The sequence below is a fragment of the Musa acuminata genome, chromosome BXJ3-8 (assembly GCF_036884655.1).
Source record: "Musa acuminata AAA Group cultivar baxijiao chromosome BXJ3-8, Cavendish_Baxijiao_AAA, whole genome shotgun sequence".
In the NCBI taxonomy this organism is placed as follows: domain Eukaryota; kingdom Viridiplantae; phylum Streptophyta; class Magnoliopsida; order Zingiberales; family Musaceae; genus Musa; species Musa acuminata.
Genome location: NC_088356.1, coordinates 41,633,498 through 41,659,118, shown reverse-complemented (window position 1 = coordinate 41,659,118; position 25,621 = coordinate 41,633,498). Strand labels below are relative to the sequence as shown.

General features: G+C 37.4%; 3 protein-coding genes across 11 annotated transcripts; 1 reads left to right on the top strand and 2 right to left on the bottom strand.

Annotated features, from left to right (window-relative positions):
- Positions 1-309: 309 nt before the first annotated feature.
- Positions 310-11,356, bottom strand: LOC108951162 (casein kinase 1-like protein 3). Of its 7 annotated transcripts, none has more exons than XM_065165421.1 (16): positions 11,095-11,354; positions 10,943-10,983; positions 10,361-10,430; positions 10,130-10,278; positions 5,665-5,760; positions 5,415-5,564; positions 5,094-5,188; positions 4,952-5,015; positions 4,396-4,480; positions 4,180-4,309; positions 3,762-3,842; positions 2,671-2,728; positions 1,673-1,782; positions 1,333-1,509; positions 743-874; positions 310-644 (listed from the first exon to the last, which is right to left on the bottom strand). In XM_065165421.1, coding segments are annotated over exons 1-8 (678 nt in total). In that variant the 5' UTR covers positions 11,171-11,354; the 3' UTR covers positions 310-644; positions 743-874; positions 1,333-1,509; positions 1,673-1,782; positions 2,671-2,728; positions 3,762-3,842; positions 4,180-4,309; positions 4,396-4,480; positions 4,952-5,014. The 7 variants fall into 7 exon arrangements, with proteins under 7 accessions (XP_065021493.1, XP_065021494.1, XP_065021495.1 ...); XM_065165422.1 differs by having other exon boundaries at positions 743-849; XM_065165423.1 differs by having other exon boundaries at positions 743-1,509; positions 1,673-1,816.
- A 310-nt stretch (positions 11,357-11,666) lies between these two features.
- LOC135644686 (xyloglucan endotransglucosylase protein 7-like) lies at positions 11,667-13,003 on the bottom strand. The gene is made up of 4 exons (XM_065162488.1): positions 12,810-13,003; positions 12,560-12,660; positions 12,273-12,466; positions 11,667-12,187 (listed from the first exon to the last, which is right to left on the bottom strand). Exons 1-4 carry the CDS (start codon positions 12,988-12,990, stop codon positions 11,782-11,784), a joined length of 882 nt encoding a protein of 293 aa, XP_065018560.1. The 5' UTR covers positions 12,991-13,003; the 3' UTR covers positions 11,667-11,781.
- Positions 13,004-14,545: 1,542 nt separating this feature from the next.
- On the top strand, positions 14,546-24,857 carry LOC135645128 (probable tocopherol cyclase, chloroplastic). Of its 3 annotated transcripts, XM_065163220.1 has the most exons (11): positions 14,933-15,071; positions 15,596-15,647; positions 15,742-15,840; positions 17,150-17,229; positions 18,978-19,054; positions 19,547-19,716; positions 21,558-21,655; positions 22,552-22,659; positions 23,309-23,425; positions 23,919-24,071; positions 24,222-24,580. In XM_065163220.1, the coding sequence occupies exons 2-11, from the start codon at positions 15,635-15,637 to the stop codon at positions 24,393-24,395; spliced, it is 1,089 nt and encodes a 362-aa protein (XP_065019292.1). In that variant the 5' UTR covers positions 14,933-15,071; positions 15,596-15,634; the 3' UTR covers positions 24,396-24,580. The 3 variants fall into 3 exon arrangements, with proteins under 3 accessions (XP_065019291.1, XP_065019290.1, XP_065019292.1); XM_065163219.1 differs by having other exon boundaries at positions 14,546-15,071; positions 15,596-15,840; positions 24,222-24,857; XM_065163218.1 differs by lacking the exon at positions 17,150-17,229 and having other exon boundaries at positions 14,654-15,071.
- Positions 24,858-25,621: the final 764 nt, after the last annotated feature.

Below are 25,621 nucleotides of genomic sequence, written 5' to 3'. Positions count from 1 at the left end.
CAATTGAATCAAGCCAAAATTGAATTGGTGAGACCCAACCCGAGTGTAGTCAGACTTGTTGGCTCCAAGGCTCAACTATGTGGCTCTACCAACGCTGTGGCCCAGCCTAGGCACCCTGGTCACTTATCCAAAGACTCCATTCACACAATATTATAGCCTTCATGTTTGGTCAAATATCTTGCAGAATAAGAGTACAACAATCTCTACGCCTTCCAGGATCAGAATGACATTTCAAGTCAAAAGCAGCATGGTGGTTCCTTGCTGTTTTTGGAGCACTAGAGAGCCTAGCGCTTGTGTCAAAATCGACCATTTGCACGATGAGCAACGATGCCTTCTTAATTCATTCGTACTAATTGTTCACATGAACTAAAATTTTCCCTATTATTTATCTATAAGTTTATCCAACAGCTGCTAATTATTTTCTTGATATTGACATAAAACATGTTAAAAGAACTAAAATATAGCTTGAAGGAAATTGTCATAATACCTTTCGATTCATCAAAGTAGTCTATCATATGCTGGTAAATACTGGTGGAAAAACCTGCTCACCATTTTTTCCATCCTGAAAACAGATTTCTACATGAACTTGATCGGGAAACCTCACAGCAAATGGATAGTGCTCTGTACCATCACACAATCATGCTCTGGAGGCAAAAAATACACAATATAGATAAGCCAATAGATGTGATGTTGACACATGAAATATGCACATTGACTATGCTAGTAACAGTGATCAACTTACAGTGATAACTGTTCGTCTGGTCAAGGCTGTTGATAAAAAGAAAGGAGGCTAGAATCTGAAAAACTAGACCAGTGTCCTCTGTTCAAATCCTCGAGTGATTTGAGTATCTAATGCTAAAATTATTTCAGATTGCTGCCCACAGGTCAGAACGAGCCAAAGAATAAATAAAAATATATCCACAAAGCATATTTCATTACACTATACTCTTTCTCAGAAGAATGATCTGATCTTTTAACATACATTTGAACATGCCAATTTTATGGGATCATCCAAGTTGAACATATCAACAAATTTCTAGACCAGAAAAAGGTTATTTTGCAACACACCATCAATCATTTCCCTTAAGGGACCATTTTAGAAACAATTGCATTTGGAGTCGCCCTAATAGAAATACCCTAGGCCGCTTGATATCCCAAAGCAACTTAAGCAACGACGACTTTGTAGCCACCTTTGGTAGCATATGCTATTTGGTTGTTGGACTCAACCCATATGAAACAACACCCAAAGAGCCAATAAAGAACATAACCAGAGAAGTCTGCTACCCTGAGGATTGGACACTTAACACAAGCAAATTCAGTTGAAAGCATTACCAGTCACTTGGCTGAAGCATTATGCTGTAGCACAGGAATCCAACTACTAGATGAACTGAGCCTCAAAGCATCAGTTGGCCCTGATTGTCTGGAACTTGTGACATTTTTATTTGGGGTTCCAGGAAAGGCAAATGATGTAGATGGTACTTTTGGGTTTTCAGAGCTCATTCCAACCCTCTGAGACAATTGAGAAACCAATTACTTCAAAATCAAGAAATTCACAACAATCCATATAAACTAGGTAACGGAAAATTTCATATTGGAATGGTTTACTGCTTCACATAGTGTGATTAAAAGGAATACTTCATCACCAGTGGAAAACTGAATTTTAGTGACTTACCAACTTATCAAGTCCCTGATTGTCAGAACCCAGATTCTTATCAGCTGCAAGTTTGAACTGCATTTGAACTGTAGGACGTGCATCATTTCTTGGTCCTACCTGGTTTGTAACTTCAAAGGCAAGAAACATAATTTGCACTGGTAACTGGAATATAATTTGGCCATAACAAGAATGTAAGATAAGCATAAAAATGCATGTTAGTGCAACACTTATGAATATGGTAAATATACGGAGTACATGATTCCAAGATACTTTATTATTTACTATGAGCATTAGCTTGACTAGGTATGGTTTTGCACCAGGATCTTCATTAATTAGCATCAGATAATTACATATTAGGATACAGTGGTTCCCAGTTTACCCACCACAAGGTAATACAATCCAAAATCAAAGTGGAACTACCTATAAAACATAAAGAATCATCAATCTACCAATGAGGATAATGATGGTACCATTGAGAGACTTTGATTGCAAATCAAATTATACGGGTGCCTATAAAAATACATTAACCATAATAACAACAAAAATATTCTTTCACCAATATACATTTTTCTGTTGATACAAATGATTCAAATTTCAAATCATATGGGAAGAATGCCTCGTATAAATGGTAATTCATGGAGAATTCTAAAACACCTAACCCAATGGCACCATCACAATTTGAGAAGAATGCCAACTTTGTATATTTCATTAAAATTCACCAGAAACCAAAAGATATGCATCTCCATTGTGGGAATGATTGCAAATAATGTAATTTATCTTATCTCCAATCTTTTTGGATCTGGATCTATTATTCATTTTGAAACCAGATAAAAGTGAGACTACGGTTTTACAAGAACTACTTTTCTATTAGGTAAACTATATTTGCGGTATTCCACTTCTTGCTTGCTTTTGGTCCAAAGATGAAATTCTTAATGATAGTTAGTTGTAATCCATTCACTATTTTAAAATAGAAAATTCACCACAAGTAAACTAAATATATGTCTAGTTAGGGGTACCTTGATGTTTGTCAACATCCATTGGAATAATCCGGCTAGTCATTCCACCATAGACAGGCTACCAATTCAGACAAAAATTCTCAATTAATAAAGATCCAGCATACTGAATTTCTGTAAGAACATGCAATTTCTGCATACACATGTCGGAAAAAATGAACTAATAAACTTAATGCACATAAATTACATTTATGTGGAGCATGACCCCTGCCAATAAAGCAAACGAAATATTTGGATCAGTTTGTAAGACATTGATTGCTGGTAGTTGTCCAGTGTTATCAGTTCCTTGTTTCACAATAGAACATAAGTTGGCCATGTTGAACACATACCCCAAAACTGTTGCAAAATCAAGTTTTGATTTGTGTATCATCTTGTCTCCCAAAAAGACAATCAATATATATATATGTATGTATGTATGTAGTATGTATGTATGTATGTATGTATGTATGTATGTATGTATGTATGTATATGTAAATATATACATATATACATATATACATATATATACATATATACATATATATAAATATATATATATATATAATTACATATATACATGTTGAACACATACCCCAAAACTGTTGCAAAATCAAGTTTTGATTTGTGTACCATCTTGTCTCCCAATAAGACTATGTATAGATATACATATTTATATATACACTATATTCACATATATATATACATACATATATATACATATATATATATATACATACATATATATACATATATATATACATACATATATATACATATATATATACATACATATATATACATATATATATACATACATATATATACATATATATATACATACATATATATACATATATATATACATACATATATATACATATATATATATATACATACATATATATACATATATATATACATACATATATATACATATATATATACATACATATATATACATATATATATACATACATATATATACATATATATATATATATATATATATATATTAAATGCCTTGCGATCTTGTGAATTGTCAAACTAGAATAAAAACATATTAACTGCAACCAAAGGAACTTTGCAGTAATTTAAATAATGAGAAGAGCACTAACACAGATTCGAGGTTGAGATTGTGTCCTGGGTTTGCTGATATTTCAAAATAGTCCAGTCAAAAATATAATCAAACTCATAACCTGCCATAGTTGATAGAAAGAACAAATTCAGACAATCGCAAACAAAAAAATCTTGACAATTATTAACAAATAATGAGTAAAAAAATTCATGAGAAAAAAGCACTAACTCAAATTTTGAATTCATAAAAGTTTCTTTTATGCCAATTATAATTAATGAATTCACTTCCATATTCCCCAAATCTTCTCCCCTTTTTCCCTTCTTATTGGCTATGAAGTCATGAAAATTGTATGAACAAGATTCGGAAGAATAAGGACCGGAAGAAACCAAATGAAATGCATGCCTCTAAGCCAATTCAAGATGGAAATTGGCAATCAATTATATTTTCCCACATATTACCTTCACGATTAAACAAGTCATGGAAGAGGCGCTTCAGAAATCCATAATCAGGTCATTGCTCAAATGCCAAAGAATGGCAGTAATGGAAGTAAGATCCAAATTCCACCGGAGGATGCAATTTACATAAAACCTAAGGTATGGTGTTAAGTCAAAAATATTAATGAGATGTTCAGAGATATGAGAACATCACAAAATACAAGTAATTATAAAACATACTTCAATGGGAGTTGAAAGCTTCTTCTCGCATATCTTATCATACTAAAGTTTCTTTGTGGCAGCTTTCAGACCTTGCCATGGAAGACTACAAACAGTCACAAGGTCAAAAGTTAATTATACTAATTATCTACCCATAAAAGTAAGATGCTATTAGTAATAAGTTGGCTCATGGAAGAGAAAAGTTCAGAGGTATTGGTGTCAGTAAAAATAAACAAAAATAACAGAAAAATACTTAAAGCAGATTTTCATTGTACACAAAATACATATAATTGTTGCTTTTATGCAACGAAACTAGCTAATGAAAGCATTTCAAGCTCCATGAATACCAATCAAGAATATGCATCCACAATCTATCTAAAATCATAATCTACATTATGCCTATATTTTCAGAACATTAGTGATCTCTTGGTGCCACCCGTACCATACAAAATGAATTTTGAACAAGATGCAAAAAATTCTTTAGTATGGTTGCTCCAATAGTTACAAGATAGTTTCAGGAATAAAAAAGGAAGAGCAAGTTAAATTTGGAAATAAATATGACTTAATTAAAGAATACCTTCCTCTGAGAAAATACAGAAGAACATAACCAAGAGATTCCAAATCATCCCGACAACTTTGCTCTGATAAATACACAAATTCAATAAGTTGTCATGGTGACTAACTAATGTTTAAGAACAGTTAGATTGGTCTCTACTCACCAATTCCTAGACGAGTATTGCAACTTGCATAGCGAGCAGTTCCAGTCAAGTTTTTGTTTTCTCCGAGTCACAATGTGTAAATAGTTTATAATCACCTAAGCATTCAGAAGGATAAGACAAAATAAATGCAGAGAACAACTCCCTCAAAGATTAAAAAAAAACCACTGAATTTTCTATATCTGGTAATCATAAGCTTTCATGAAATTTATCTCTGTAGTGTTCCTTCACTTATTTATTAATCCAGATGAATCTAACCCTGGTAATAAATATGAAAATTCATCCATACTCCACAAGTTGGTAGCCTAGGAGGCCTAAACTAACCTTTATCCTAATCATGCAATATGCAGTAACAACGAGTGACATGAAAACTGTATAGGTCTTGCTTGAGAAGTGGATTACACACCATGGGACATGACGATTTGTGGTAGAATCCCTATACCTTTTTGCAAGCCCAAAATCGATGATGTATACCTGGACAACCATATTCAAACAGATGTAGTTGGCAAAATACCATCAAATTGCATATACAACCATGAAACTGATTTAGATTAGAGGCACTTAAAGTTGCTACCTGATTGGCCTTCCTTCCAAGACCCATCAGAAAGTAATCAGGTTTAATGTCTCTGTGCAAAAAACCTTTCGAGTGCACATACTCTATTCTTGTAATCTGTAGTATATTGAAGTATATCGAGCAGTAATATCTTGAGTTATAAAGTTGTAAGCAAGAAAATAAACATATAACATGAAACAAAGTCCATTTGCATCTTTTACATGAGGTTTAGTTGACAATCCTAGAGGGCACTTAGAAATTAGAATAACAGGTAAATGCAGCATTCCTTAAAAATAAGATGGGAGTCAAGTGTCCAATGTTCTAAATGAATCTGACATGGGGCTTCAAGAGAATGCAAGATGAAGACATTGCTTTGTAACAGATTATGTATATATATTCATGTAGATGCACAAGATGTACATACCAACATAGAAATGCATATGCATAGATCCATGAACAGGCCAAAGCATGCACTCACATACACAAACAGGCCAAAGTATGTACTCATATATACAGGAACCTGCACATAACCAGCATATTGATGCAATACATGGCACATTCCTTGATGATTCATAGAAACAGAAACATGTCTTGGTGGACTTCAGCATAAACCGAGAAAGAGAAATCTACTTTAACAACGATACTTAGAAAAATATGAAATCTACTTTAACAACGATACTTAGAAAAATATTGATGAACCCAAAACATTGATCAAGTATCAAACATGAAAGACACTAACTCTTACTCCAATGGCCTTATACAATACCAAACATATTTTTATGTTAGGACGAATAAGTTCACCACATTAAGAACTATGGATCATCCACTCATTTAGTATGAAGAACACGATCATAGATTAAAACAATTCTTTCAGATTAAAGGATATCAGTGATTTCAAAAGCGCTAGGCGCTCGCTCGAGCGAAGCGAGATGCTCTAAAATATTAAAATATAAAAAATATATATATATAATATTATTAATATAATAAATAAAGATTATTTTGTACAATAATTGATAATCTACTGTTAACAGCGACAGCAAAGTCGCGGACAGCAGGAGGTAGCAAACAACAGCGACAGCGGAGTCGCGGACAGCAGGAGGCAGCGGAGTCACGTCATGGACAACAACAGGTAGTGGACAGCAGTAACGACAATAGTAGACAGCGGACAGTAACGAAAGCTGAGGAGACTCGAAGACAACAAGAGAAATTGTTGGTGGCGGAGGCAGAGGGAGAAATCGTGGGTGGTGAACACAGAGGGAGAAATCGTAGGCGGTGAACACAGAGGAAGAAATCGTCGACGACGGACACAGAGGGAGAAAGCATAGGGTTGGTAGTCAGTCGAACCAACTAACACAAATTTAATCGAACCAGACTTAAAAAGTTTGGTTCGGTCGCTTATATCAATCGGGCGCGCGCTCGAAGTGCTCGACGCCTGGGCTCAGGCGAGCGCCTCATTGAAGAGCGATGTCTGGCCCTTAAACAAGGTGCTCGAGCCTCGCCTCACCTCGCTCGAGCGCCTTTTTAAATCACCAAAGGATATTATGGTTATTTCCAGTGAACTTGTCATGACCCAAGCTTGATGGGTTAACTAGTCTATTAATTTCATTTAACCCAAACCACTGACCAAAATGCTTAAGTAGAAGGTAATAGTAGTACACTCATCAAATCCTTATAAGTCAATATTAATCTTGCCCACTTCCGACATGGAACTAATCGAGGTGTTACAATTTTCATCACTCAATGGCTTGGCGTACTTGTCAAGGCCAAGCATAGCCCAGATCAAACCTTAACATAGTGCATGTGAGGCGTAGCCCAGTGGTGGCTCCACGCCATAACGAGTCCTTTGACTCCATCCACAAGTAGCCCTTTCCTACTTGTGCCCCTTCACCATGCCCAAATACTCGGCTCTGATACCAAATGTCATGACCCAGACTTGATGAGCTAATTGGCCTATCAACTTCGTCTAACCCAATTCACTCGCTAAAATGTCTAAGCTGAAATTGATAGTAGTACACTCATCAGATCCTTATAAGTCAATCTTAGTCTCGCTCACTTTCGATATGGAACTAATCGAGATGTTATAGAACCTCATGAGGCATCCAAGACAATCACCTCATAAATGTTATCCTATAAAAGAAAAGAAAGAACTAGATTTTTGAAAAAATATATGAAATATTTGATAGAGCTAGATGTATTTGCACTAGAAATTTGTACCTTTGTACTGCTTTTAGCATAATTATAATCAGTATCTATTAAGGAGCCTTGGAACTAAAGGTTCATTATGTGATTCATATAACAATCAATGATTTAAAAAGTGCTAGGCACCAAAGTCCAAAAATGTCCAAGGCGCTAGGCACTCGCCTAGGCGCTCGCCCGACCGAAGCGATGCGCTAAAATATAAAAATATATAATATAATTAATAAATATAATTATTTAAATAAAAAATACGCTATTAAATTAAGAAAATCAGGTACAAAATCACAATAAATAAATAAATCATAATAGTATATTTTTTTATTTTTAAATAAAAAATATACTATTAAATAAATAAAAATTAATAGTATTAAAATTAAAATAATATATTATTAATCTAATAAATAAAAATACTATTATTAGTATACAGTTAGCAGTATACTATTAATATACTGTTAACAGTATAGTGAGAAGAGTGTGAGAAGACCGAGGCTACTTAGGCAACGGCAGCGGTAGCAGGTGACAGTCGCCTAGGCGCTCGCCCGACCGAAGCGATGCGCTAAAATATAAAAATATATAATATAATTAATAAATATAATTATTTAAATAAAAAATATGCTATTAAATTAAGAAAATCAGGTACAAAATCACAATAAATAAATAAATCATAATAATATTTTTTATTTTTAAATAAAAAATATATTATTATATAAATAAAAATTAATAGTATTAAAATTAAAATAATATATTATTAATCTAATAAATAAAAATACTATTATTAGTATACAGTTAGCAGTATACTATTAATATACTGTTAACAGTATAGTGAGAAGAGTGTGAGAAGACCGAGGCTACTTAGGCAACGGCAGCGGTAGCAGGTGACTAGCTGGAGCGGGAGCGGCGACGACAGCGGGAGCGGCGAGTGACAATGGGAGTGGGAGCGGGAGCTGCGAGCGGCAGCGGGTGCGGCGACAGCAGCGGCGAGCGACGACAGCAGCGACGAGCAACGATTGTGACAGCGGCAGTAGAGAGCAGCGACAACGGAGATGAAATCACGATCACAAGTGTTAGGGTTGGAGAAGTCGGGGAAATCGCAAGAGGGAGCCTAATATCGATGATTTAGTTGGTTCGATTGAACCAACTAAAGCACCGAAGACTAACCAAACCTAAAAATCTGGTTCGGTCGCCTGTTTTAACCCAGGTGCTCGCCCAAAGTGCCTGGCGCCCAGGCCGCGCCTCTTTGAAGCGAGGCGCTCGGGCCTCACCTCACCTCGCCTGAGCACCTAGGCGAGCACCCGAGCGCCTACTGAAATCATTGATAACAATAACAAGAACAAGACGTCCTGAAGTCCCAACTATTTAAAGTTGGCTTTATAAATCTTTTTATGTTATTGAGCTCTATAGAAAACAATTTTCTTAGTTAATCAAAAGCATTTGAAATTTTCTTTATAGTTTCTAGAGAAATCTTTTTGGTCCTCTTTTACCTCTTGCACCACTGATATTAATATCCTTAGTTCTTCTTAGTATTATTAAAGTTACATTTTATATATTTAGTCTTGTTTTACTTAATTTCACGTTATGAGATTTGTCTTCCTAACTCAAACTTAAAGTTAATCAAACTCTCATCAATTATGATAATATCATCAGCATACAACAGTGCCTATAAAAAAAAAAAGATAATATCATGTCAGTAATCAAGACCAGTTGTGATAGTTAAAGAATGATTAACATCTTTTATCTATATTGTTTCTATCAAATCTTCAAACAATTATATTACAACCGTCCATAGTCTCATATGCTAGAATGGGGTCACAGCATATAGTTTGTCATTGTTGAACGTGTTTTCTTACCTTTTATTTATTAGATATGATAGTTTAAGGTTTTTTTTCTATTTATGCAATTTGCAAGTCATCGTTTATTGGTTCACAAGTTTCCACTATAATTATGTAACTGAGAAATTATTGAGTTCATGATTCAATCCTATCTAATCCCATCTAAGGGTTAGCTACGATTTAATAATTAGGAAATCATACCCAGACTCATACACCTTCAAATAAATGCTTATATGAGAGAGTATCTACGTTTCTTTTATTGGCTGAAGTATGTGAAACATACTTCAGCTTTCTATCCAACCATTTAAGTGCTATTTTTAATGCTATTGTACACTTTTGAATATCTTTAATTTCTTTAAAACTCTCTACATGTAGTTCCAAATTGTGCAAAGCTGTAAAAAGCAGATACTAGAACTATTCCATGAAAATACTTATTCCACAAAATGTTACTTTCCCATTACCATTTGATCTGCAAGCATAAGAACAGTCTTCAATGAGAACTTGCAACTGCAATAGACAAACAAACCCTCCAGACTTGGACCAAGCAAATCGAGAACAAGAGCATTATCCTCTCCATCAATGCTGCACCATTTTATGCTCGGGATGCCACCTGAATGCATGAGTCCATAATGAAATTATCTCATAAATTCAAGAATAGGTACGGTGCTTTGCCACGACAACAATGGACCTACTTCCTCCCTGAAGAATGTTATACAGCTTGGCCTCATAAAACAACTGTGGGTGCTTGGCCCTTCTGTTTTCCTGCATCCATGTTTAGCCAATATAAGCCAGCACACAAACCAGTAACACTAGACAAATCAAGCCATCATGATATGAATCACATCTAAGCAAATTCTCTAAAAACACTGAAAGATTTGTAACACTGAGACTTCCACAGGACCAGTGCTCTGAGCATCCAAATATTATTATAAAATAAAAGAAAACATCAAAATCGAAAAGAACTACTGACTTATAACCATGAAATCCAGTTGCGCAAACTAATCAGCACTTCAATTCATGTCGTCCAGCTTACACCATTCTAGCCGGACCATATAATACCGCATCGCACGTCAACTTAGTCTTCCTATAGAAGTTAAAAATACAACAATTAGTATAAAAATTAACCAAACGCCTCCAATCGCCCTAAAGAAACCAAATCTTTAGAATTAATTGAAGAAAAAAGTGAAGAACAAAAAAAAAAAACGAAATCTTCCTCTAAAATCGGCAGGCACAGATCGGAAAGATATCAAACAAAAAAAGATCAGACAACTTACGATCTTCACCGCGACGATCTCAAACGTGTCAACGTGGGTCGCTGAAACAGACAAAATCAACACAAGCAGATTAGAACCGACAAGAACAAAGAAAAACGAGCCGCGAGACGAATAGATGGATAGATGGAGAAATAGGGCGCCGATTCATTCACCAAGATAGATCTCGCCGAAGGATCCACTGCCGATCTTGCTCCCTAGCTTGTACTTCCCCCCGATGATCCGATCCATTCCCTACTCGTCCTCCGTTCCTCCGTCAGATGAGCATCAAAAAATAGGGCTTCGATCGGAGGCAAAGAATTCGCGAGAGAGAGAGGGGTCAAGGGAGAGAACTCTGGATACGGAGTAGTCGTCACCTTCGACGACGGGGCATTTCCGGTAATTTCTAGGACGACACTCGCGAACAACCCGTTCCTTTGTTATCAGTGTCGACGGGAGCGGTCCGCTTGAACCGATCCGAACGGGAAACGGTTTTTTTTTAACCGTCGGGTATTGTTATAACAAATTTCATTAACAAATTCCTCCTTTTCTAATTATATTAACATATCTTAATTATAGTTATTATATGAATATATGATTAACTAACGTGTATAAGAACTCCTCAGTCCATGGATTTTTTCCCCCTTTGGTTGCATTGCGGGAGGAGAACCGGTCGATCTACTTTGAGATACGTGTCACTCCTCGAACGGATGGCGTGGATTTCCAATGGGAACGATGTATCCGAGCATACTTTCTTAATGATGATTAAACTCATGTTAAGTGATGCTTTTTATTCATGTGTGGCAATAATAATGACAATGATAACAAAGCAAACTGACCAATGGGAAGCAGCAACCGCTCTGCTAATACAGAGGCAGAGAGCACTCGGGGGCCGTCTTCCCGTTGAACCTCTTGTTGTCCTGGCAGTAGTCATAGATCATGTACTTGCTCCTTACCCACATCAGCTGACCCTGCTGTGCGTAGCTCAGCTTACTGTAAGCCGGCGAAGTCCACCAATTCGCCGGGGTACTCGCAGAACACTGCGCAGTGCTGCCTTGCCAGTACGGACAAGCTCTCAGGTTCACTTGCTGGTATCTCGCCGTGAATGGAGCGTTCTTCCAGTCTATCTTCACGAGCCCACCTCTGGTCGCCCAGCCGTCGCCGTTCCAAATGCTGGAGTAGGCCCTCATCGCTTGCTGGTTGGGGAACGCAATTCCATACTGCTGATAGTTTCTGAAGACTCGAATGGGAATGCCGTCAATGAACCACCTGCAACAGTAGAACAAAGTCGATGACCATTATATGTTCAGAAACTACAGGGGAGTTGTGCTTCAGCTTATCACAGAGAGCTTACACGACTTGGCTTGGATTCCAGTGTATGGTGTAGTTGTGGAAAGCAGCAGTCGGGTCGAACCAAGGATAGAACTGCACTTCTCTGTTTCCCACCCCTTGCGTGTAGATGTTGGTGTGGATGATGTAGGGTTGGCCGGACACGTTGCCGAGGAATTCGAAGTCGATCTCGTCATGCTTGTCCCCTGTCGAAGACATCTGGACCAAACGCAGAGGAAGAAACTACTCAATCCAACATCAGACATACTCTGTTTAGGTGCTTCACGATAAGCATTTCGGAGCGGGACTTACGTAATATGTAGTCACAGTACCAGCAGAGTTCCCGGGGACCAGCTTGATCTGCATTTCTATGCTTCCAAAGAGAAACTGATTCGAAGATTGGATTCCACAACCTAAAAGCATTCACCGAAACATATTAGATGGTAAAGACGATCCTCCAAATTCTATTTTGACTGCGCATGCATCCATTATGCCTCATTTCACCTTCTTAAATAGAAAAAGGATGATTTCTTATGATTAAAATGGAGAAACTATTGCATACCTGAGATGTTATTGAGGCTGAGTGCGAAGTTTTGGCCATTGTTCCAGACAGCCAAGTTCTGGGGACCCCAGTAGCAGGACATGTCTCTGTAGAAGTTGAAATCTGCTGCCATAGTTCGTTCCTTGGCAACAAGAAGAACAAGACCGGCGACGAGGAGGAGGAGTGCACGAAAATTCGCCATTGCCGGTCCTCGAGCTCCTCCTCTGTTGAGATGACAGAAGCCATGAATGCATCAGTATATATAGGCTTCTTCGAGGTGTGCAATGCATCGAAAGAACAGAGCATGATCATGAAGACATGTTCACCTCAGCATGTCTGGCCATTATTCTTCCCCAGCTATGTTTGATCCAATACAGGCATTGGTTTCAGAGAGTTGTGCCCCCCACTAATGCCTCTGGACTTTATTATGCATCTTGCTGATATATAAACATATATTTTGTTGACCAACTGCTCTTCTTCTCATGTAATGTTCAGCCTAGCAAACTCATAATTATTTACTTTTAATTCCATGGGAACATAACCTGTGGGTCTCAAACAACGAATATGGACTTAATATGGTATCGGATTTAATATGTTTCCTTCCTATGCGAAGACCAATGTCAGTGAAAGTTTTTGACACGATCCTTTTTAACATTCAACTTAGTTTTCCGAAATAGATAAGAAAAAAGAAGATTAAGAGAATGATAAGTAACGAGGGGGGTTGGTTTTAAGTGGTATTTACGTGACTGTAGATAGATTAAGGAATGATTGATTCTGTATTGTAAAGCTGAATGAAAGAATAATCCCACCTTAAGTTATTTTGAATATAAATAAAGATATAATTGTTTTACTTTGAAATTTTAAAAAATTTAAGATTATTCATGTAGAGTAATAGAGATGCAAACGGTTTTTGGCATTCTACCTAATAATTTTTTATTAACTTTTATTAAATCTTATTCATAGGATTCAATAATTTAAAGGTTTATTGGATATCCAATAAAATAAAAACTCTTAGCTCATATCCGAACATCTACTCGTTGCAACACCTATTATTGTCGTATCCTCCATACTTTCCAACTCACATGCAATTCCACCTGACCTAACTTCAGGTCACTAAATTGAGATTCCAATCTTTCTAATACCAAAAATATTGAGAGAAGAAGTTGTTGACGTCTTAATCAATTCTGTGTGGTTCAGATCTGTATACACAGGATTATTTGATTTATCTTCGAGGTATTCCACCTGATCCAACTTAAGATCACTAAATTAACATTTCAATCTTTCTAATGTCAAAAATATTGAGAGAATAAATTTTTGATGTCTTAATCAATTTGACGTGGTTCTCAAATAGAAGAAGTTATTGATATCTTAATCAGTCTGATGTGATTCGGATTCGTATTCATAAGATTGTTTGATTTACCTCCAAAATAAAATTATCGAGCTCCTCGACATTTTGTTTTTTTTTTGAGAAAAATATAATTTTGGACATCAGCATAGAATATCCAACATTATATGCTATGGAGCGGTATGGAATTTCGGATTTGGTGTGAGAATTATTGGACATGCTGCGTCCATATGCACTACATAGTGCATCGACCCGAGTCCGTTATTATTTGAGGTGGGCTTATGGATCAAGGCCAATGGCAAGGGTGCGGATTCATGTCATTCGAACCCGACACGATCTCTTAACGGATCGTTAAAGACGGGTCGGATCCGAATTTGACCCGCCGGGCTCAGGTCCTCTCAATTCTCGAGCATCGTCGACCTCGTCGAAGAAGAAACAAGCGGACTCCCCCGCTCACGTACGTCTCCACCCTCAGCCACCTGTTGCTCTTCCCACACTCCACACGCCACTTCGCTCCTCTCCTCACCTCACCTCTCTCTTTCTCTCCGTACCTTAACGGGGAGAAAGAAGAAGAGAGACGACATCGCGGCCGTCCCATTTCCTCTTATTTGGAGTTTCTTTTCGGCTATCGCCCTTCATATCATATACCAAAAGATCTCCATGGAGGTCGCCTCATCTGCCGCTCTGACCAGCCGGAGTGCCTTCCCCACCGCTTCCGCTGCCCCGAATCGGAGGCCTGTTAATCCGTTGACGGCTGGGCTGGTGCCCTTTTCCACCCATCTGCCCTCGCTGGCCCGAGGGCTTGGGTGCCGGGCCGTGTCCCGAGACCTGGCGCCGGTTCCGGCAGCGTCGGATGGAGAAGAGAAGACGCCGGTCTCCGCTGCGCCTGTTTACACGCCCACTCCACCTAACAGGGAACTTAGGACTCCCCATAGCGGGTAATCGTATATGACTACCGAAGTTTGGAAATTTAGTTCGGTGATTTGTGTTGGCTTGAATTCCTATTTGGCATTTTTTACTATTCAAATTTTCTTTAGTTATGGCTGTGATTGTTAATATGGGTTTGGTGATTCTTATTGGCCCATCCCTGTTTCTTGAAGAAACAGTAGATGTTTATGCAGGAATCCAAGTCATAAATTCAGGTTTTACTACGGTCCTCCTATTCAGCATCTTATTCTTTGCTCAGAAAATGATTATTTTCTAGTTTCATGCAGCTTGTTTCTTCTCTGGCTTCTCTAGATTTATTCAGCTTGATTAATATGTATTCACCAAGTTCTAAATATTATGTACTCTTTTCTTCTTAAAGTTATAATTCAACATTCTTTTAATAGTGGTTAAGTGGTTGACAACATCATCATTTTTTATTGTTAAAAGAAAAGGGAAATGTATAATATGTTGTTATGTGTTCTTTCGGTCCGCGCAACTTGCTTAATTCCAATCAAGTCAATGTGAAAATTTTCAGGTATCATTTTGACGGGACTACACGGTTGTTTTTCGAAGGATGGTATTTCAAGGTATCGATCCCTGAGTGTAGGCAAAGCTTCTGCTACATGTACTCGGTGGAGAATCCTGCATTCCCTAATGGAATGGGATTGTTGGATAATGCAGTGCACGGGCCTCGCTTTACTGGGGTTGGAGCTCAGATTCTTGGTCCCGATGATAAGTATATATGTCAATTTACAAAAGATTCAAAGAATTTTTGGGGAAGTAAGCCTCTTTTTTTTGCTTAAATAATGCCCTTTTCTTGTAGTATTGTTTGCTTATAATGCAAGATTTCTTATAATAAGTTATGGCCTTGTTCCTCATTGATTTCTCTAACATAATCGAAGTCCCCATTTTGATTGATTAATGTGACAAAACTATCAATAAGTAAAAAAGACCACATTGGAGTAGCTTAAAATTGTCCTATGAATGTTTAAATAGCATCTATGATGTTGGAAGACAATTTATCTAGATAAAGCAGAGGGATCTAGTCTCTTGAAGAATGTCAGCTTGTGTTGAGCTACCACGACAATCAATTTTAGTGTCTGTAAAATTAATATTTACATAAAGAATATTGTCAAGATTAAACCAAGAATCCTAGGATTCATATGGATGCCATTCCAATGATTAGAGTGGTTAAACTTTACCGAGGGGACCTGGTTGTTCATGAGTCAAGAGTTTTGTCACTGACTATGCATATCCAAGTTTGTAAACCAAATTGATGCTGATGACAGCATTCGACAAAATGTCTATTTGGTTGACAACTGGGAATCAAAACTAGATTCTGGATAGTTTAGTTTTGACCATGTCTAATGGTTAATCTAGTAAATCGATCTTATGCTGCATATTGGGCTGGCAAGATCCAAGTCTGATTAAAAGTCCCTTTTATAAAAAAAAATTAAATTTTGCAGTCTACTAAGTACTGATTTGTTGACTTTGGATTGTCGGGATTGACTTAGATATCTGATCTAGCTGATTTTTGTTGATCTCAAACAATGTGAGGCAACTAGTAATAGTTCTTAGCTGTATCTGACTCAATTCATGGTTGATCTAACCCATGAAACTTGATTTTAACTGTCACCACATTAAGAAAAGAGAAAGCAAAAATGCTGACATATGAATAAACCCCTCTTTGACCTTTTTTCCATATTTGGAAAGAAAAAAGATAAAGAATACAACATACAAACAATATTTTATTTGACATATGCATATTGTTTGATACTTTGGGTTATGAAGAAAATTTTGAAGTTTTTTGTTTTCTGGGTGCTTGTAGCTTTAATTTTATGCCTGTGCTTTTGATGACTGTGTCACAGTATGATGGCTATTGCCACAGAATACATTATAGTAATATATTCTACTGTTGTTATATTTTTACTTTTAACATTTATGTGAATCCTGTGGCAGATAATTATGTTATTTTTCTTGTTCTTTTATATTCTGCTTCTATTTTTTTGCGTTAGCATTTAGCACTTTGTATTGAATGATGTTATGTTCATTTGAACATAATTCCTATCTACTAAATGTTATTTCATAGGTAGGCATGAACTTATGCTGGGAAACACCTTTGTAGTTGGGAAAGGTTCAACTCCTCCATTTGAGGAGATTCAACCTCAGGTTCAACTCCTTTTATTCTTATTATTCACAGTTGGTGAACACCTTATTTTGTATGTTTCTTTTATTTTTATGGTTTAGCTATCTCGTTTAGTAATTAGCATAATTTCGTGCATAAATATAATTAACTATTTTTACATGAAAAAAAAATCATGAACTAGCAACTGAAAATAAACAAGTATAGGATAGTGTCATATATAACTCAACTCAGGTTACTTCTTTGCAACCTAGTTATGGGTGACCAAGATTTGAGTTGTGGACCGGGAGTTACAGAGATAATCTACTTGCTTATAGGGTAAGGCTGCATATATTGACCATCGTCATATCTTAATATGGTGGGAGCAACATCACTCAAAAGTTCATGTCTCAACAACTCACGTACGATCATACATCGTAGTAACTCAAGTACTCAATCTGAAACCACATGCAGTGTTTTGTGAAATTCTGTCCTACAATGTTGATGTTGTATACTTACTACAGATTCTCTATACTGGTCCAGAATCATGAGGGCTGTTGATATCTAGTCACTGTTAAATAATTTTGGTGTACACGAGGACCAATCATCCATGTGGAGACGACTCGCCAATCTCCACTATGTTAGGGTTGGGATTGATATGGGAACAAGATTTGGGCTGGAAGGAGTATTCAAAATGTAGATAAGCATGTCCATTGGAAAATTTCACCTATGTGGATTATGAATTGGGACGTTGGTTGTCAAGAGCTGGCTCATGAATGGAAGTTATTTGGGTGCTTATCGGTGATAATCAGATCTGGCAGACTGGGATCATAACTTGTTGTAGTCATCTGACTGGAAATCCGTTCAAGGTTGCTGGCTTTAGTATAGATTGGAGATGATTGATGCTAGATATAACAATGGCAAATCTATTGAATAGATTGGTTAACAAAAACAAAAAACAAAACTGAAAATGTTACTTTCAGTGTGAATTACTAGGATTTTATAGCCAAAAAAAAAAAGGATTGGTCTTGGATGGCTGGCCAGGGTATGAGTGTGTGTGGCAGGTGAAGTCCATTTGGAGTAAGGCGAGTGTGTTTGGCCTTTTGGGTTTGGGGGAGGGTGTCAAATCTTACTTGTATTCACACCAACACTTGGATCCATGCCTCAATGGTTTGGGGTGGTCAGTGGTTTGCAGGATCAAGTTGCTGATTAGGCGGTGAGATTGAGAAAGAAGGGAGGCTGGATGGTACTCTAGCCAAGGGTAAGAATTTGAGGGCAGAAGCATTAAAATAAGATAAAATAAACTCAGATAACCAATGAAGTTTTGATCAATTTAGAGAAGTGTGCATTCAAACGTGATATAGTAGACTAGTACTCCGGCGGTATACGCAGGTCTATGCTGGATTTCAGACTTGCATGTACTTCCTGGTCCTGCATCTACACTGTAGGGCTTGATTCTGTGGATATTTGTATTCTTATGCACAATATGTAAAATAGACTTTGTGATATTTATGAAAGGACATTGTAACATAATGTTTTACAGTAAACCATGATAATAGGAACTATTGATTTTCACTTGTTTAGTTTATAATATATCTTGCTGAAATTTTTTGGAAACTGAAACTTGCATAACACATTAGTAGGATTCTACCTGACATACATGTATATGAGATCATATCTAAAATCATAGCATATGCATGATAAGCATGTGCTTATATAAGTAATGAATAAACATCTGTAATTTTTCTCCATTAAATGCTATCTTAGTAATTCTAATTTTGGCTTGTTTATGCAGGACTTCCGTAAACGTGTTTCAGAAGGTTTCCAAGTCTCTCCCCTTTGGCATCAGGGTTTCATACGTGATGATGGAAGGCATGTCTTATCATCATAAGAGAGCTTATTTGTTATATTGTTTGTAATAATGCATTATGTTTATTTGTGTTGCATATTCTACTTGCAAATTTTCCTTATTACCTTTTTTCATCACTCTCTGTATCTCTTAAAGAAATTTCTAGATTTTTTTTATGCACTCTATTAAGCATATTCAAGTGAAAGAAACATGCAATTGTAAGAATCGGACTAAAACAATCAAAATTTGTTTTTCGGAACCTGGGACTTCCTTTTGTGGAAAAAATAATCCTTTTCTATTATCTTTGTGATATCATCAGCACCTCACAACAAAATTTGTAACTGGAACAATTATCTATTTGATTGGTGTTGTTTTAGGTGCCTAGATATCTATGATTTTCAGACTTTCCAACCACTAGATGTTTAGTGTAGTCAATTTCACCATGTTGCATCAAATAATGTCATTTAAGTCTTATAATCAACTGTATTAATCTCATCATTATCCTCAACTGGTAGGTCGAATTATGTGCAAACTGTGAAAACAGCACGCTGGGAGTACAGCACCCGTCCAGTTTATGGCTGGGGTGATGTCAAATCAAAGCAGAAATCAACAGCAGGCTGGCTTGCAGCATTTCCTGTGTTTGAACCTCATTGGCAAATATGCATGGCAGGTGGTCTGTCAACAGGTATTAATTGCATTGTGACCGATGCAAGAAAGAAACCTGAGGTCCTAAGCATTCCTGTTAGAGTGTCATTTGTGAAAATGAATATAGTCTCTTGTCATTTGCCTACCTTATGTAGTAAACAGTTAAATAAATTATTTGCATGCAAGATTTGATATAGATGTATACATATTCATCTAGACATGTCTTTTTCATGTGTACCTGTGCATGTTCATCGTTTGTTCGGGTGAGGGGCTTGGGGATGTTGGGCAGGGAAAAGTTCCTTCAATTCCTGATTCCACAGCAGAAGAGAGCATTTTCTTTAGAGCTTAGTTTGTCCATGTTGATTACTGGTGATAACCTAACCAGTGATTGAAAAAGGCGCTCGGGCGCTCGCCTAGGCGCTCGGGCGAGGCGAGGCGAGGCCCGAGCACCTCGCTAATGTCCCAGGCGACGCGCTTCAAACAGGCGCCGCCTGGGCGCTTCGGGCGAGCGCCTGGGTAAACCAAGTGACCGAACCAGGATTTTAGGTCTGGTTCGATCCTGGTTCGGTTGTTAGTTGGTTCAATCGAACCAACTAAACCGATATAACCCTTACCCAACCCTAACCCGCTGCCTCTGCCGCTCCTGATCCCGATCTCGCTGCTCGTCGCTCCTGCTCCCGCTGCCGCTGCTCGCCGTTGTCGCTGCTCGCGCCTCCTGCGAACCCTCCCGCGAGCCCTCCCGCTGCTCGCGACTCCCGCGAGCCCTCCCGCTGCTCGCGCCTCCCGCGAGCCCTCCCGCTGCTCGCGCCTCCCGCGAGCCCTCCCGCTGCTCGTGCCTCCCGCTCCCTTTCGCTTTCCCGCTGCCGTCGCTGCTTCCTCGTTTCTCCGTCAGGCTCAGTATACAATATACTCTTAATATTAAGTTTATTTGAATTTTGAAATGATTAATTTTCAATACTGTTAATAGATTAATAATATATTATTTTGATTTTAATGTTGTTAATTTTTATTTATTTGAAATTATTGCTAGGTTTCAACATAAATGACTTTGATGTAAAATTTTATTGTTTTGAATTTTGAAATTTTTTGTTAATGTGACATTGTGATTTTGTATCTTAGATTTTCTTAATTTAATAGCATATTTTTATTTAAAATTTTAAATAATTATATTTATTAATTATATTATATATTTTTATATTTTAGCGCCTCGCTTCGTTCGGGCGAGCGCTTGGGCGAGCGCCTAACGCCTCGGGCGTTTTTGGACCTTGACACCTTTTGACGCCTAGCGCTTTTTAAATTACTGAACCTAACTTCTCTGTAATTTATTCCTCTCTTTGTGATTGCTTTTCACGTTGTATCAAGCCTTTTGACTTTGGTGTAGTATCTCTTTGTTACAAAGACAAATTTAAGAAAGCAGCATTAGTTGCTTTGTTGGACAGTTTGCTACATTCCCCCTGGAGAAATAACATGCATTACCCCTAATGGTTTAAATAAATGAGCTAACGGTCCAACCAATATACAAGGAAATATTTAAATAATTTCTGTCACAACCACAGTACCAGAGGTCCTATTTTTTTTTAGGTCTAGATCTCTGATTATCTGGTGCCTATTGTAATCAATAGCTGAATTGTAGTATATAAGGAGACCCAGTATAACATCTCCAATCCATAATTATTATTGCTCTAAATGGAGTTTACTCCATGAGTGGAGTTTTGCAGGTCAGACTTTTTTAAAGACAAATATTTACTCTATTTAAAAATCCTCACAATTCTAATATGCTTATCATGGGCCCAATGGTAGATCCAGTATTTAGGACCTAGAAATATTAAAATTTAAAATAAATTTATCTTAGCCTGTTTGGCTTCTATGTGCAATTTACAGGTTGGATAGAGTGGGATGGAGAACGTTTTGAATTCGAAAATGCCCCATCCTATTCAGAGAAAAACTGGGGTGCTGGATTTCCAAGAAAATGGTTTTGGGTATGTCTCCGTTTTGGTATGATTACAGTTTATGATCTTGTAATATTTTGCATGGGATGATCTTTAATGCCCTTCACCAATCTGTATGTTATATGTCTTGAGTATTGGAATGTGTCAAGAAGTCCTGTGAGGTAAAAGCAACTCAATTCGTGCTCCCTTTTCATGCAAAATACAACAGAAGTGGCTCCGTTGGAGTTGTATGCTTATTGTTGTTACGTGTGTTCTGCAACCTAATTTTGTATAAGTGAACGTGATTGATGACAAAAGGAAATTTGACTTTGGTTACACTCTCTTTGAGATTACTAGCAAGTGTGGTGTCTATTGAATCTAATCACTCTAGCTTCTTTATGGAACAGCATCAGTAGCAATGCTGTTTGTGAAACAGCAACCATTTGCTTCTAAATTAATCTTCTTTTCTTGATTGAAACATGTGTAGCTCATCTGAAGACAAGGCTTTGTCCAAGATAATTCAAGTGAATGATCATGTATTTCTAATAGTCTTAATACGATCCCCAAACACAGGGAGCCTGAACTAACTCTTTCAAAGTCGATCAAATATGGGTTTCTGATGTGAACAAGAGACCCCCATCTCTAAATAACAGGGTGAAGTAATAAACAAAAGGTCATGCATGGTTTTTCTCAAGTAGACTTTTTGCCAATCATAATAATCATTTTATTATATGTGGCTAACAACACTGCTGATATATGAGTCTAAAGTATATAAAATATGTTTTTGTTTTCATTGTGTTTTCTCTAGGAGATCTTATATGAGATCATTGTCAGTAAATGATCCATGTAGCTTCTTAAAAATAATTGGGATCTTACAGCTCATTGGTTTTGCTGTTAGACTTAGATATTCACATCTGTGAGGATGATTGGCCCTACATCTATTGCAGGTGCAATGTAATGTCTTTGAAGGTGCATCAGGAGAGGTTGCTTTAACTGCAGCTGGAGGCTTGAGGAAGTTGCCTGGTTTGATTGATAACTATGAAAATGCTGCCCTGGTATGATGCTGAAGAACCTGGCATCGTCATGCACAAGCTTATACATACACATGTTACATGTTGCGTATCCTATATGAGTATACATACACATGTTACATGTTGCATATCCTGTACGAGTATACATGCACATGTTTGTGTGAAAGAGTTGTAGACTCCTTTTGCTGTTTTGTGTCATTTGCACTAGTTTTCCATATAAATCATTGTTTTTCTTTTTTGGATTGTTCTGCCTCGTCTGAATGCCCTATTTAACAGAAGGAAGCTAAAAACTATTTGGTAAAAGTGCCAATGGTAGTGTCTGAAGGAAATCCTTGACATGGATGATGGAAGACTGTTGCTCGTAATTTTTTTCCCATCTGAGTTATAGCAATTTTTTCACCTATTCTCCCACCACTAATTCATCCTAAGATCTTATCTCCATATAGAGTGCAAGGATTATGCGTGGATTATTATCCAAAAGAATCTTGGTGTAAGAGACTCCACTTGGCACATTGAAATTGACTATTTTAAAGGATATCATTTTATAGTGTGCTCTCTTTTATTACTGTACCAATATTAGTTTTCTGTCATTTATTCTTTTACTGTTTTCTATTATGGTGAGACAAACTAACAGGCTTTACTAGAATACACTGATATCATTTTGCAACTTCAGATTGGAGTCCACTATGGAGGATCTTTCTATGAATTTGTGCCCTGGACTGGAACTATAAGCTGGGATATAGCTCAGTGGGGCTTTTGGCATATGTCTGCAGAAAATGACACACATGTGGTAACTTACCTATATCCTGTTCTCAAGAATTGAATTGGATTCTACATTATGTAATCCTTGAATGTTTCTCTTTACTACTTTCGTGCTGTCATGCTGGTGTAGTCTTATTAATGCTTAGAAGTCAAAACTAATGCCTGCCTTAGCTAAATTAGTTTCTATGGAATAGCCCAACAGTCATTCTTCAGGCCTAATCCATGGTTTCACCCAAGCAATAACCCAGAGCTTAAAAGGTGACATACTCTTTTCCGGCCATGTCCAGAAAAGATGAGACTTTTGGGGATCACACCGCATTGATGTGTTTTTGCCCAGCCAGATGCCTCAGAAGACCGTGAAGCTGGATTGATTTAGAAACCTTGTTTTCCAAAACCAGCTTTGGGGTCTTTATTTACTAGCAAAGTGGCTAATTTACATGATATGTTTTTTTATCGATTGTTGTTTTGCAAATAAATGTTTCTCTTTTAGCATGTTCTTCATCTGTTCCCTTGAAAATTAGATTGAGTTAGAGGCTACAGCTGGAGAGCACGGAACTCCTTTGCGAGCCCCAACAACAGAAGCTGGATTTGTGACGGCCTGTAAAGATACGTGTTTCGGTGATCTTAGACTACAACTATGGGAACGCAGAAATGGCGACGGTGGCAAGGGCAAGGTCCGTTTCTTTCTCAGAACACAAATCTGTTCATCATGTTTCCATTTAGTAGAATTATCCTATAAATGATGTGTTAAACTGCTAGTCTTGCACACATCAACCAAAGATATAAAAAAGATGTGTTTAACCGCTCATCCATATGTTTCACAGATGATCCTCGACGTTAGCAGCAACATGGCAGCCCTGGAGGTCGGTGGGGGGCCATGGTTTTCGGGTTGGAAAGGGTCGACATCCTCGCTGGAGGTCGTGAGGCGTGTGCTTCGAGTCCCCATCGATGTGGAGAGCTTCTTCCCTCTTCCAATCTTCAAGCCGGCTGGCCTGTAGTTTATCACTCATGGTGGGATTATGGAAGTACACATAGAAACATATTCAAATGAGCCTGGTGTCATATCCATGCATTAGCAAAGAATACGAGTCATATCCATCCCTTACGGCGAATTCACTGTAACAAGTGCAACAGATACTGATATGGAAGCAGGGCAGGATAATGATCCATGCCATGTTTCGTACTTGACCATCACTGGTTTGATTTAGGGGCCATGGCAGCATAATGGTTTTAGAGGGCTTGGCATGCCCCGATACGGATGCTTCGTGTCTCCAAAAATAATATTAGACAAGAAAAGTGCTGATCTAACATCATGCAGCAAGGTGGGTGGAATGATATTTAGCTGTGGCACCAAAGGTGAAATTGTTTATTTGGAGACACTCTACTTGTGGTCCAGTGTTTTTTTAAATAAAAAATCATCACGTCAAATAGTATATAAGATGTTTACATGTTGTGCATTAGATTAGATGTCTTTACTTCTACTAGTTGCATTGCTTAGATGTCTCTACTTCTACTAGTTGAATTGCAAGTGGAGGAGATAATATACGAATCTGAAATCTAATCTATTTGTAGATTAGATATCTCTACTTCTACTCAAGTTGAGGACATTGATAAACAAGACATTTATACGTGGACTCGGCTCTGAAATCTATCAGTTATCAGTTGGCAATTAGATTGGATGCCTCAATCTCTACTAGATGAATTGCTCGTGGTGGAGATTACTGGGAATGGTTTCTGGTTGCTTTGGTCAAACCTTTATTTGTGTCAGACTCAAGACTGGCAAGTTTCCAATGAAGTACTTAACTTGGGGTTAATGACCGCTCCTATGGTCTCATTTTAGTTTAATTCAACCTTTACATGTACAGGCATTGGTTATTTGGAAGGCGGCAAACGGGGATCTTAGAACTGTTAGTCCGGTGGCGGTTGCATGTCTGGCGCCCCATCGAAGGAATCCAAGGATACCTACGGAGTCATTCCTTAAAGACTTGCAAACTATTGTGACTAACATTAAACCCCTACTTGACTTTTTTGTCTGCCAGTCTTATGGCTCATGGAGTTACTAATTTTTGTGGAGCTTAGAGCTCTTCCTGTCCAGTTTTTTATTTTCTTTACATTAAATGACGTATACGACGCTCACATGTGGACTCAAGCATAAGATCTATCACTTTATACAACAATATATTAACCAACTTGAATGTCTCAAAATAGATCTTCCTGCCAAGTT